This window comes from Thermobia domestica, chromosome 8 (assembly GCF_964235325.1).
Source record: "Thermobia domestica chromosome 8, izTheDome1.hap1.1, whole genome shotgun sequence".
Taxonomy (NCBI): Eukaryota; Metazoa; Arthropoda; class Insecta; order Zygentoma; family Lepismatidae; genus Thermobia; species Thermobia domestica.
The window spans coordinates 236346500-236361122 of record NC_137461.1 but is presented as its reverse complement, the minus strand read 5'-3'; the positions used below and the strand labels follow the sequence as shown (position 1 = coordinate 236361122).

The following is a 14623-nucleotide window of genomic DNA, read 5'->3' as shown; positions in this document are numbered from 1 at the left end:
TGTTGTACTGTGATTCTTTGCAAAGAGTATCTACTCACTTTGTGTAAAGGTTGCATACCAGTATGATTTGATATAATACTTATTACACCATTACCTTTCCAAGCAACCACAATAAGCCTAGCAGATTTGTCAACCGTGGATTCAAATTCACTTTTACGAATTATTTCTTTTTCTGTGGGTTTTGACAGTGTCCTGTACGATTGACCCTAACAGTCCCAGTTCCATTGATGCCACGATGTGCGAGATCCACTGGTGAAAAAATATTGAAAAAGGAATTGAGCCTTACAGTAGGAAATTCACATTGAGGATATCCACAAACTTAAGGGTGTCTTTTTCAACATTATTTGAACGGGAGAAATGGCTAGACTAAGATGATAAGTACGCACGAATTTATCCTCGGAAGGTTCCAAAATTTTGGAAGATTCCATATCAAGATGAAGGGTAAGCGGGGAAAACAAGAAATGTCACAAAACTGCATTTTCGAGAAAACTGCGATTTAATATTGAAAACCCCGTAAGAAGAATAGGGTTAGTTACATCTTTTGCCCCTTTTTACATGGACATTTTTACATTACGTATTCATGGCATATACAGTCAAATAGTACCAAGAGTCACCAACAGATAGGACAAAGCACCCGAAAAAGCACATACATAGACATTCCTTGTTTTTTCCCCTTACTCTTCAGATGTTAAATTATGTATAAAACATATAATATTCTCCCTTAGATTAGACGAAATATACAAAAAGGTTTCCAATTTTGACAGAGACCGGACCCAGAATTCTCCCTCTTTGCATTCGTCCCTACTGAACCTGATTTACATCACAATTTATGGACAGAACACTAAAAGATACAAAATACGAAATCCAATATTCTGAATTCGAAATCAATGCAGGTCATGTCCAGCGGGTCGTTAACGACCCACTGCAAAAATAATCTTCAATTTTGAAAAAACTTATAAGAATATAATAATTGCCGTTATGTCACTATTAACGTCTCGTGATTTGTGATTATAAACGGACCATTGAATGTAACGTATCATCTATGATGATGATAAAACTTATCTTGTGCACTGTAAAATAACATTTTGTAGGCTCAGGCTTGCTGTGAAACAAGTAACCTAACTTAAAAAAAAAAGGTCTATTTTTAGGAACACTCCGGTGTTATTTCAGTGTTGCAAACCCAGAAACATGGAATATCGTCAGTAGTTCTTGGGTCGATAACGACTCACCTGGGCGTAAATGGGTTAATTTATATCGTTTGTGGACTGCAACATACTATTTTAGTCTCCTTTAGCCTACAGGACATGATCCTAGAACGTTAAGCTAAAAATTTGATTTCATTAAAAAAAAAAAAAAGTTTAAAGAAGAAAGAAAGAAGAAAAAACTTGGAGCATGAGTAGCGTAAATCTCAAGATACAATTACTTTGGATGAGCATGCTGTATTTCAAAATAATATGTATTGTGAATATTAACTATGAATACATTTTCGTTTCAGATCTTTACGCCCTCTGCAATGATGATGTATTTGAGGTTGTTCAATGCTCTGTGGCGAGCGAAAAGGATGGAATGGATTTTGTCTGGAATGTGGAAGAAGCAAACGACGTCTTCAAAAATGTTGCGAAAGATTCCAGGTAAATCGTACGGTATTACTGGCAAAGAAGGACGCTTAAGATAATAGTGATGATTAGAGCCCGGATTTCCATGCACAAACCAATCCCGAGATATGCACTGAAATGCACACTGAGAAAATAAAATTTCAATTTCTTATAAAAACATCTAATCTTGTAATCCCTGTTGTTTGAACTATTAACGTCTTCTTTAGGTTTTCTTCTGTGAACCCACTGCGTTTTATCAGTGAGAAACAACTGGTTGCGGAGGTAGCGGAACATTTTTCGCAACTTCGCGAAAGATACGTACGCGCGATGGAGCTTTCTCAAATACTTTCTTTATATTTGATACAGGCGCATCTACTTCCAGATATTGGCATCTGATTGTTTCTGCTACATGATGAAGACCGTGTGCAAGACAAATCAGGTGGACTAATTTTGGATACAACACTTTATTCTGTTATTCTATACAACGTTTTATTCTACATCTACTTTACAAAGTGACTCAGTTCACTTTAATTCTTACGATTTACTCTGAAATATGCTAGTATGCAACAATAAAATTCGGAAATATGCAATATCCTGCAAAGTTTACGAAGTATGCATGCATAACGAAATTCACGATATGCACTTATGTGCACTATCATATGCGTCTCAAACGAATCCTTACAAGTCCGTCGGAAAGAAAAAAAAATATTTTCCATACGTTTCTGCATGTTACTATAAACATGCACTTTGCATATAAATCCGGGCTGTAGTGATGATGCATTTCGTTACCTAATCTATTGTATGCCCCCACTTACGTTTGCTTAGTATCATTACGAAAGCTCTTCCATCTTCAGCCAACTTCAGAAAGATGAAAACCACGTATGTTATATATGCTAGTACTGCAGACAAAAGTGATAAATGAGAACCTGAAATTCGAGATTGTATGGTTCCTGGCTTAGAAAAAATACGGTTTTTGATCATAGTGGAGCTAGAACAACGTATTCCCTATATTCGAAGATACCGGTTAGTTTGTAAACCAGCTAGTCATATTGGGGCATTTTTGTATAGCCATATCAGGTCAGTACTGTAATGCATGATATTTTGAATTGAGATTATGATCAATAAGCCTCCACTACTTATATAATGGACAAGATACAATGAAATTGAATGTACCGTAACATAAATACTTTCAGAAGTAAAATACGCAAGAATGTTCGAGTCTAATTTCTTTACGTAGATCTTTGGTTAGGTTTCTGATTGCTGCTGCTTCAAATTATTTCAGGACTTACTTCAGCTATCAATCTTTAACTTACTTTATTGTGTCTTAAACAGGAGAAAACTGTGGATCACTATCAGGTTTATTATTATTATTATTATTCTTTCTTATTAGAAGCGTACCTAATACATTATTTTATGCTTAAGAACTTCCATATGCTGTGAATAGACTGGTTCAATATGGAAACCTCTGAAAATTAAACAGAGCTTCAACTATGACAACTTCCAACCGCTTACGTATTAACATAATTGGCACTGTTGTGTTAAACTTACTGTGGTTATTGTATTTAGATTATCTATAGCGCAACCCAAAAGGATAAAAAGCATAACAGCAATTTACACATATGATTGGTACCTTGAACATGGTTGTGGTTGTCTAAGGGTCCAGAAGAAACTAATTTTAAAAACATAACAAAGCATAATTTTAGAAAATAAAGCATAAAGCATAATTTAAAATATATAGCACAATTCTTGGAAGATTCTGTTTAGCTGCAAGTATAACATATTGTATTAATATTTTTTAAAACCAATAGTTATATTGCAAAGTAATTGAGAATATAACAATGCAACATTGAAAAGATTATTTTTATTTCTGTAAACTTTTCGGTGTAATTCTTTGATGTGGAGAAAATTAAAGAAGAAAAGAAGAAAACTTTCCACCAGTAATGAATAGTACACAAGAACTCCACACTATATTGTTGTGAGTACATCTTGAACTTGAGCACTTTCTGTACTTTTTGGTGGCATCTTTCACTTTCCCTTCCTGTATATATGCACCTCTAAGGCGCACACAAGTGATAAAAAACTGACTCGAGTAAAGCATATCTCTTTGCAGTGCATTAAGTACAAAGTTCATTAAATGTGAAAGAAACTGGTTGCATAAAATATTAATAAATAGATAAAGATAGTTTAGAATATTTAATGTATAGTAAATATTGTACGTTATACAGGATTAATGTAAAACAATGATTGAAATTAACAATAAAGCATAATTTGGAAAATATAAAGCATAATTAAACAAAAAAATAAAGCATAATTTGGTTGCTCTAATTGTCTACATTTGTTGTTTCCATCTGTATGACAAGATAAGAATTGCGAAAGAAGCATTTAAGAAGAGAAGTATATTTAGATTGTCTTTGAAAAAAAGGCTCTTAAAAATGTTTCGTGTAGAATATTGTACTCTTTTGGATAAAAACATGAACATTGCGCAAACGCGGCGAAAAAAAAGAAACTTCCAAAATGTGGGTATGGAGAAGAATTAATAAAATTAGCTGGGTCAAACTGAAATTGGCCCTTAAAAAAACAATGGGCAAAGATAGACACGGGGGATTGCGTGATATCATGCGTCCCCTTACCTTTTCAGATCCTTTTCAGGTCCACTTTTACCCCCTGATTATCACAGTCTTCCTTAACCTTGTGAAATGCAGAACTAGAAATTCCATTACATTGCAATTTGTATCTCGTACTATATCATATATATCGAATGTCGTTGGTTGAGGGCAGACGACAGAATCCTATTTAGTGCGTAGTAGCACTGCATAATACGTAATGCAATAGACCAGAGTTTTTCGCAATGTCTCTGCACTCAGAATAATTAACTAGCATAATTCATAATTCTGTAGCACGAAGTGTGTGCTGAAAAATTGTTTATATTGTGTCTTTTTAAATTTTAATCTCGTAATGTGACAGGGAAGCTGATAACGGTTGCTCTGGCTAAAATACGTTGATGAATATGTAAAGATAATGTAAGTGACAAAGCAATCAGATTTCCGTGCATGTCGGGCAGTGTGTTTATCTTCGACATGCTTAATGTGAGTTAACGCTCCGTAAGCTTTTATTTTATTATTGCAGTTCCCATTTTGGTTTGTGTGAAAAATGGATAGATTAGATTATTTATTCCTTCTTCCCTTCAATTCTTAAAGGTAAGGAGTTTCGAAACCTTTTAAATTGGTAAAGGTCAGTTAATGTTACCAGTTTAAACGCTCTGTTCCTATTTTAAGTGTTAATTATTCTACAGTATTCCATTTCGTAATCCATAGTATATCTAATCTATCTATACAAGTACAATCTTTCTAATAAGATAATATTATTTTCCAGAACTTGGACCTGTTCTACAGCAGATGCATCTCTTGACTTCTGAAATGGTTCATTTTATTCACCAAATGCAGTACTATATCTTATTCGAGGTGCTGGAGTGCTCGTGGGACGTACTGATCCGTCAGGTGCAACAGGCTGAAGCACTTGACGATGTTATATCGGCTCATCAGAACTTTTTAGATACCATCATCTCACGCGCATTGCTTGATGAAGGATCTAAAGTAAGTTGCTTCTAAATATATAAATAAGATCTTTAGAGATTGTTATTAAACTTTAAAAAGAATTGCGAAATCACTCATATTTTAAAAAGAACATAATGACAAAGCTAACATAGTTGCGTATTCATTTGGTGAAAATACAGGTGGTTCTGGATACATGCGAACACGTTTGATCCGCTATTGACATCTACAGATGTAAGTTGTAGCCAAGGGCTTATTTTAATCTATGGTTTCCTCTACTAGGATCTAGAGTGTATGTCATCAAAACTGAACCGCTGTTGGCAAAGATATATCGTTGTCCTTTCCTAGTGGTGAATCAGTGGTCTGACCGTCGGAAAATATTTTGTTATACTCAATAAAGGACGATGAACAGCCACAGGAGGACTCCAGTGAAGCGAATGAAGTGATACATCGGATGACTTGCATTGAAAATCTGTCTCCTACAAAGGAAAATGGCCTGAAAGTCCGTGTGGCATTAGGTGGTGTCAACAGAACTAACCTTCCATCAATGTCTGAGACTTCAGTGCTGTTATACACTTACTCCAACATGGATCTATCACTGAACAAAAGGCAAACTGCCAGAAACAGTATGATCAGCTTCTAACAGGTGACGAGTTGAAGCATATATTCACACTAAACGAACGCATAAATATATATATATATATATACAGGGTGGTTCAGTAATGTTGGACAGCCCTGAATAAATCGGAAACCAGAAGAGAGATTTCAAGAATGTGGTGGATCCAGATACTTGTGGAAGGGGGACGTCTTTTGAGGTACCACACAATGTTACCAGGTCAACAGTGTTGCCAGCTCAGTACAAAGTTGTATTTTTTTAAATGGAACATATAGGAGTTTAAGTCATCAAAAGAATTAATACAGAATGTAAATACCAACAAGCGAAACCGCACCTGTTAGTGTTGCCAAATAAGGAAGTGATAAAGCTTCAAAGATCAAGAAATTAAAGTGTCCGTAGAGCAAAACTAGCAAAAAGGCAAGAAAAGTAATACTACGGAATGAAAAGAAGTAATCGAAAGAGTAAACCAAAGAACGCACAGCATCCAGTGAGTAACAGGGTTGCCACAGCAAAGGGGGAAAGAATTGAAAATTTTGCAGTTGCTATAGGAGGAAAAGTGCCCATATGACATAATGCTGGAAACACCATAGAAAGTCTATGTAAGATTCAGGAATCCTAATAGCGTTTGTTCGAAAGCGATATCTCTAACCGTTTCCGAGATACACCAAAGGTATGCGGAGTTTGCAACACTGCATAACAATTCCTTCGCCCTCCAAACTACAAGAACGAGTAATGAAAATGATACGCCCAACAAAATGTAAGAACTGCACGGGTCTAATCGTGCCAGAATAAAAATTTACTCAGACATCCCTATGTATCCTAGGATCATGATTTGTACATTATTCTCTTCAGAATAAAACAAATTTTCAAACGGTACCCTTCAAATGTCTCCATCATGTGTCTGGGGCGAGCAAATCACGAAAAAAGGAATTTTCTGTTAAAAATAAAAAAAAAAAAAAACACCTCTGTGGACCCCTTCCCCTGTTTTAAAACAGAGATCTGAAACAAATCTGAAAAATACTGAGGGGTGCACTGAGTAAATGTTAAAAATTTCAATCTTGTAGGTACAAAAGTAAGCCCGCGAAAAATAATATTCCCCATTTACCCCAGATTCCCGTATAAAACAGGATCTCAGATAACAGTTTCCTGAGACATCCCTATTTATCCTAGGAGCATAGTACGTACATCATTTTCTTAAGAATAGAACAGCCTTTCAAGCGGCACCATTCATGTGTCTCCATCTAAGGCGGGAAAATCACGAAAAAGCTATTTTCTTGTTAAAAATATATTTTTTAAAAAACATTTTTGCCTCTGGACCCCGCTGTTTCCACGCAGAGATCTGAAAATTATTAAGGGGTGCACTGAACGAGCAAAATTTCAATCTTCTGAATGCAAAATGTAACACGCCAAAAAATAATAATAATAATACGCATAAGAAAAAATATATTTTTTAAATATGAGGTCATCACACACTATGCCTTAACGCAGAAAGGCGTGAAAGCATATATAACGTGTTCTAAAATGCCTCCAGTCTTGAAGAAAACGAAGTAAAAAGCCTTATTGGTACTTTTTTAATCGAATAATGAAGATTCTACCCTATCGCCTAAAAATAGGTGATATAATTTAAAAGGTTCCCATTAAGGAAAAAGTACAACAACGTTTATCAAAATTACATTTTTTTTTTTCACAAAAGTTACTGATATTTGGCAGGGGCCTATTTTTAAAAACTCAGAACTAGCTTGCGGCATGAAATACATAAATTTCGCTTAAAGTTATATATATATAAAAAAAAAAGGGGGGGGATAGAACCCCTCTAAATACACTCTATTATCTCGGAACAAACAGACACGCACAAAAAAGAATTCTCGTCTTAAATGTCGATTGTGATTTCCTCGTTGGAATATTTAATGATTTTAAAACCCAAACCCAATGTTACGAAAAGAAGAAAGCAGGATTGCTCCGTTACCTATTCAAAACGGGATTTTCCCTAATCATCCTCTGCATGACACTTTTCATACTATACTGTACATTTGAGTCTCATTGTATTATGATTATTAACTTCCATAATCGAAATAACAGAACAGAAACAGGATTTTACTTATTTTCACTTTAAATTAATTTATTTCGGAATTCGATTTAAATCAACGATTTTTATTAAAAAATCAAGTGATTTAAATCAATCCACCCTGCTTATTACACAATAAAAAATACATCTATACAATTTTCCGTGACTGTGAAGGTTGGGTTGGGGGCTCGTACGTAGCATCTTTGGTTATCTTCGAGAATAGTACACCAAAGTTGAACTTCGAGAATTTTCAAGTTAAAATAGCCATAATCAATGCGGCCATTCGTTTCAGAATAGGGTGTACGTGGAACCAGAATAAATAGCAAATCTAGGAATATGTAGCTGAAGATCTACTATTGATATATGGATAGAGGTGGGGGGGATGCATGATTGGATCGTGATTCAAACCTGGGTTGTCCAAAAATAACGAGCTGTGGTATAAAAGTGGGTGAGCACCGATTCGAGTGATGGCTCTTCAGAGAATAGACTGTGTAACATAATGGTTAACGCATGGCACAATAAGCCTGAGATCTTGGTCCAGTCTTGTGTGTTATTTTTACTTTTTGTACATCATTGAAATCGCTTCTAAAGAGGAATTGATGTGTTATAAAAACGTTATTCCCTCCATTTGTAATAAATTGAGACATGAAGTTAAAATTACATTGTACATCATAGAATTATTTGAAGTCCATTTATAGGATCCCTTGCTGTGAAAACTCAGGATTGGGATTTAACGCCATTTGCATTGAACGGAGTAATGACACGGCTTCATATGATGTCTAGTGAAATCTCTTTCAATTTCGCCAAAATTACGAATTTGTGAAATGAAATAACTATTACCATCTTCTACATAGTTTCGTGTAGTTTTCGTTTTGCTGCGTGTCCATGTAACTCGCTCAAGTACTACAATTATAGATATTAGTTGAATTTTCATACAAATTGGAACAGTTGTCTCGTGGTTGTTTTCTTATTTGGTTGAACTTTATCGTGATGTTGATTATAATAGTTTGCTAATTAATTCTTCGTTGGATGCTGTTTAAGAAAAATCTTTCTTTTGTGTTTCTAGGAGCTTCTGACTCGTCTGCGAGCTGTGTATGACTTGATCCTTCAACTTCAGAACCATCAAGAGAGACTCCACAACCGAGCGCTGGAGGAGCTAGAATTGAGGAACGAAAAGGAACAGCAGCAACAGCCTGTGGAAGAGGACGCAGGCGATGCGGACCGATCAGAGAAATTAAAGAAGCTGCAACGTCAACAAGAGTTTCTCCACGCATTTTTACCTGCTATTCGCGCACAGATGAGAGTTCTTGCACAAAGTTATCAGGTAATAGTGTTACCCCATTCAGTCCTGTGAAGTATTTATTCTATGTTCCGTCACTGGTGATACACTAAATGTAATTTCCAGGTGATCAAGTAACGGAGGCGGCAAACATAACAATTTTCATTGTGTTGTTACTGATATTTATTATGCTTCTCAGGGTTACCAGTACCCGAGAAACCTGAACAACCTGGAAAAGTCAGGGAATTTAGTTGTTAATAGTACAAAAAATCACTAACGTTATTACTTTTACTTCGGCTTTTGACCATGCAGGGTGTTGTAAGCACACTTTCTTTTACGACTAAACTCTCTAGCATGAACTCGAAGAACTTAAGGTGACCAACTGAACTCGGTTGTATCAGTCTTATTTTTTGTGAACTTAGTGACTATTGATGCTAACCCCATATCGTGTGAGTACTCTTAATTTCTGGTTGATTGAATGAGTAATGGAGCGGCAGATTTCATGTTTGTTCGATTCATATATATATGTATATTAGGGATGGCCAGAACCGGTTCCTGGTGGAACCGGTTTTCGGGTCTAAACGGATCCGGTTCCGGAACCGAATTTTTGGATCCAGGTCTGGAACCGGATTTTCGGATCCAGTTCTGGAACGGGTTTCCGGATCCGGATCTCCAAGAACCGGTTCCGCTGGAACCGAAACTTTGTAACAAATCCCTGCGCTAAACCCGAGTTGCTGGCAGACTGTGAACGGTGTGCTAGATGAAATGGTGGAAGCGACAGGCAGGCGCCCAGGCGGCGGCCGCTTGTCTCATTTGGCTAAATAAACTGGGTAACTTGCAACTCATTGGCTAAACAGGCAAACTGGCCAACTCATTTGGCTAAACACCCACCGGTGGACCAATTTATTTTTTGGGGGCCACAAGCGGGTCTGGGCGGGGAGGGCACAAGCGCATGGTTCTCTTTGCAGTGTTCTGAAGATGAACTTTGTGCCTCCTTTACGGGTCTTTGTTGGCTTTCAGATCCAGATCTGGAACCGGTTCCTAAGATCCGATTCTGGAACCGGGTTTTCGGATCCAGGTCTGGAATCGGTTCCTAAGATCCGGTTCTGGAACCGGGTTTTCTGATCCGGTTCTGGAACCGGGTTTTCGGATCCAGGTCCGGAACCGGATCTCCGAGAACCGGTTCCGCCGGAACCGGATCTTTGTGGCCATCCCTAATATATATAAAAAATGTGTGTGTGTCCGTGTATCCATTCAATAGTGTATTTTCTGTGGTAAACGTGTACTTTAAGTAAACCACAAAATTTCAACAAATCCAACCCTCGTAAATCCAAATCACAAATCGAAAGGAGTGTTTTTTAAATTTTCTTCGGTAAATGCTAACAAAGGAAGTCGAAATAAGACTTGAAATTAAATAGTTGGAAGTAACATGAGTAGGCCGATATGAAAATATACACAATTAAGAAAAAAAATACACGAGTTATAAGACTTCAAGTATCTATGTACATGGTGATTCAAAAAACGGGAAATTTTGAAAACTAAATGATTTCACAAACAAATTTAAAAAAAAAAAAACATATTTATCTCATATAATAGTAAAAATAATGCCATTTTAAAATACAGACAGTACAATTTATTTTCAACGAACTTAGAGTTGAATTCTTTGTCTGTCTCTGTGTGTGCATGTGTATTATTTGCGAATTTTTCAATTTTGAGCCCTCCATTCGATAAGCATCAAAAACTATATGAGAAAACATTGGAAGTTTTCGCGTGACTCGTATCGTTCCCGCGATATTGGCCAAAAAAGTTTTGATTTCGAGAGATTTAAGGAGCTATATCGGGAACTGTAAGTCATAGAGAGAGATTGGTGTTGATCAATACCTAAGAGGATGGTGAACATTTTGGTACCAAATAGTAACCGGTGGCCACTGTCCAGCTGGTCACTGGTTTGGCCAGCTCATTGTGGTCGTTGATATCCAAGCATGGGTGTGTAAGCATGAACTAAGTGACAATCGAATGAATGGTGGCATTCAAGATCTCTGTGTGACAAGAACTCGGTATGAGAAAGTCATGTATATGATAATTGCTTAAGAGCGTGAGAGTATAATTATTAGTAATGTTTTATCCCAATGTGACATTGTCAACGCATCATACGATTACCATTTTCTTGAACACACTTGCGGCGTCAGAAGTCAACATTTCCTTTGGGACACTTTATCACGTTGCCCTAGCAGAAACAGGATAGTATTTGGTATAAATAGCATCGAGACTAGGGAACATCCACCATATTTCCTGGTCTGAGTCCGTGCGATTTCGACCTTTTCCAAGATTTCTTCGTGGTCAGCATGCGCTTCGCCATTATGATTAGACTTTCACATTTGACAAAGGGTCTTACAAACATCGCTAATGGTTACATTAAAGCGTTGTAATGGAATTTTGCATGCCAGTTCAATATATTCATTGTATTGTACATGTTGCTACCTTTACAACCTTCGAAAATTATTTTAAAATTAAATTTTGTTTTTCGCACAATACGTTTTTTTTTCTTCTTTTTTGTTTCTTTCTTAGCAGTCGCTTGCTGTACAACTTGAACTACCAGTAGGGGCCGTGGTAGCTCAGTGGTAGAGGTTCATCTCTGATATATTGGTTCCCTGGTTCGACCCGAATTCGCTTCAAGTGGGCTTTGTGGTGGACAGACCGCGTGCATGGGTTTCCCCGTTCCCTTCTACTTTCTTAATTCTACAGTTCCATTCATTCTCATCATCACTTTCCTTTAGCCTACATGGCATAATCATGAGATTTAAAACTGAAAGATTTTATTTCTGAGCTATCAGTTTTTATGATTTCGTTGTTTTATCTTAAGTTTCGCCTAAACAAACCTTTTGCATAAAGAGCTTTCTAATCTGTAGATACACTTAATTGGACTTCTTAGGTACAACTACATCCTTTAAATGAGGCCGCGGTAGCTCAGTGGTAGAGCGTTCACCTCTGGTGCTTGGGGTCCTGGGTCAGGGTGTCTACTGGTCATGAAAGTCATGAAAGTAATGAAAAAGTCATATATTTTGCTTAGTGGTCATGAAAGTCATGAAAAAGTCCTTTATTTACCCAACCGGTCATGAAAATCTGAAATCTCAAGAGTATATTTTTATACTTCATACTTTTATACCTCATACTGCATGTACTGAAACAGTTGTATCAGGTCAGTAATTGTGAGAATTTCCCCCACCAGTAAGTGCTGGCTAACTGGTACTTTACTGTCTTCCTAGCTGCTCCCCATTTCATCTTCTAGTCTCTGTAATATAGTAACAACTTTTTACTGTCCAACTTTCTGATTTGCTATTTCTTTACTTCTAAGAAATGTAAATTGTGTATTTTTGGGCCTTTAGACTTATGCAAATAATATTATTCGTTTGAGTTTGCAGATTTTAAATTTGATGATCTATTTTTTAAAACGAATTTCTTTTATAATTTGTTTTGTCTTTGGGCAGTTCTCTGAGTGCTTAATTTCAGACAAATTTCTGCTAGATGGATAATTATACTCAGAATTAAAACTTCAAATACAATATAGAGAGATTCACTGGTAAGAGCAGGCCCGTATTTAGGTAAGTGCTGTTCTGTGCTCGAGCACAAGGCGGCAGAATTTTAGATTCTTTCTTTAAGATTCACAATAAGTGATATTTAAGACTAGCAACCCGCATAGTTCCGTGCAAGCACGAGAAAATATGTTAATGTTTTTAATTCGCTCTAATTACAGTAGTTACTAATTAGCTATCTTATCTGAAAAAGTCATCCTCTCCTACCCCCACCCCAAGGGGTGACGATGAACTTGAACATCATGAAAACTGATATCGTTAAACTCAGAGACTTCGAAAACTATGAATTTAACACTAATATCGGTCGTTTTTGATTACTTTTAAAATCTCGCCCCCCTCCCAACCTCATTCCTAGAGAGTGGAGTATGACCTTGAACTTGAATTGGATTAAAATGTCACTATTCATCTCAGCGACCCCTAAAATTATGAATACTTTGGAAAGAGCTTAAAAGTATATGAAAGTATCCAGACTCTAATCTGTGTCTTGTAAACTAATATAATTTTTTACATATAAAGCTTTATGAAATGTTTTTTTACTAAACTCACTATGATCTTTAATTATGTGATAAGTTCAAAATAAACAATGTCAAAAACACTGCCTGTTTTTTTTCTTTTTTTTTAAATTCCATATTTTACTATTACAATGATAAGAGTAAATATTTAAGAAATTCAAATGGCATAACGATTGATTAAAAATTAATAGTGTGCATTTTCTCGAGACAGTCTTTTCTTGTAAACGAAAATTATAAATTTAGAATTCAGAGTACATAAAATGCAGATAAAAAACCTAGCTGAATGTAACGGGACTGTTCACAAGATTTTTTTAAATCTATAGAACCTGGTAAGCCTTAAACCCATACTTGAACCGCAATTAAAAATTTGTTTACTGTTTTTTAAATTGCTCTTGCATTTTAAAATTAGTTGTCAGCTAATCGACATTATGTACATTAGACAAATAAGAACATAATGTGATCTTCATCTTAACCGATGCACCACTGATGGTAGGGGTTTATTATTACTAATGGTAAATTTTTATCGCCATGGTCATGAAAATTTGAACAAAAAAGTCATGAAAAGTCATGAAAAAGTCATGAATTTACTTTCTGGTATTCCAGTAGACATCCCAGTCCCCGCCACGTGAACTTTGTGATGGTCAAACACAGTGTGCGTGGGTTTTCTCGGGGTTCTCCCGTTCCTCCCACTTTCTTCATTCCACAATTTCATTCATTACTCATCATCACAGTCTCCTTTAGCCTAACCGGCATAACCGTGGAACGTAAAACTCAAATATTTCATTTCATTTTTACATCCTTTAAATGTTTAAATTTTCAAATTTATTTTCGTATGGTGTATCTGTCCAAGAATGTTAAAGATGTTTTTTTTTTTTACTAATCATAATAACTGTTTTCGTATGTATTTCTTATGTTTACAACGTGGCAATGTTTTGTAACTTTCAAAAGACAGTTGATCAGTTATAAAGCGATAAATTGCAGATAAATTGAGATTTAGTATAGTATAGAACCCTCAGTATATAAATATATAGTACCTCTTTTGAAAATAATATCTATGAACTTTCCCTCTGCATGAATGCACTTTTGCATATGCGAATGAAAGACTTCCATGGCACACCTTGTTCTGTATAAACAGTCGTGAAATATGCGTAATTTCACATATCATGGTGCCATGCGCCATGAGCGCCTTTTCTCGTCTCTAGCAGTGCATTCGTGCAGACGAAGGATATTTTGAAGAGATTATTTTGAAGATACGCTGAAAGTTGTACAGCAGGAAGTCGAAAATCCGAACTAATTGAGACTAGAGGTTGTTCGGATTTTCGAAAATGACTAAGAAAATGCCATTTAGGCTTATATATACTGTACGGTATGCTGTTCTATCGATACATTTAATGTTTCTGAAGAACCTGCTC

At 36.0% G+C, this 14623-nt stretch overlaps 1 protein-coding gene across 1 annotated transcript in view; it reads left to right on the top strand.

Moving 5' to 3' along the window:
- The window catches only part of LOC145693493 (gamma-tubulin complex component 3-like), a 92879-nt gene that overhangs the window by 65377 nt on the left and 12879 nt on the right, over window positions 1–14623 (top strand). Inside the window, exons 13-15 of the mRNA XM_081769547.1 lie at window positions 1496–1631; window positions 4968–5188; window positions 8894–9151. Coding sequence (XP_081625673.1) covers window positions 1496–1631; window positions 4968–5188; window positions 8894–9151 — 615 coding nt within the window. The remainder of the gene's footprint in view (window positions 1–1495; window positions 1632–4967; window positions 5189–8893; window positions 9152–14623) is intronic.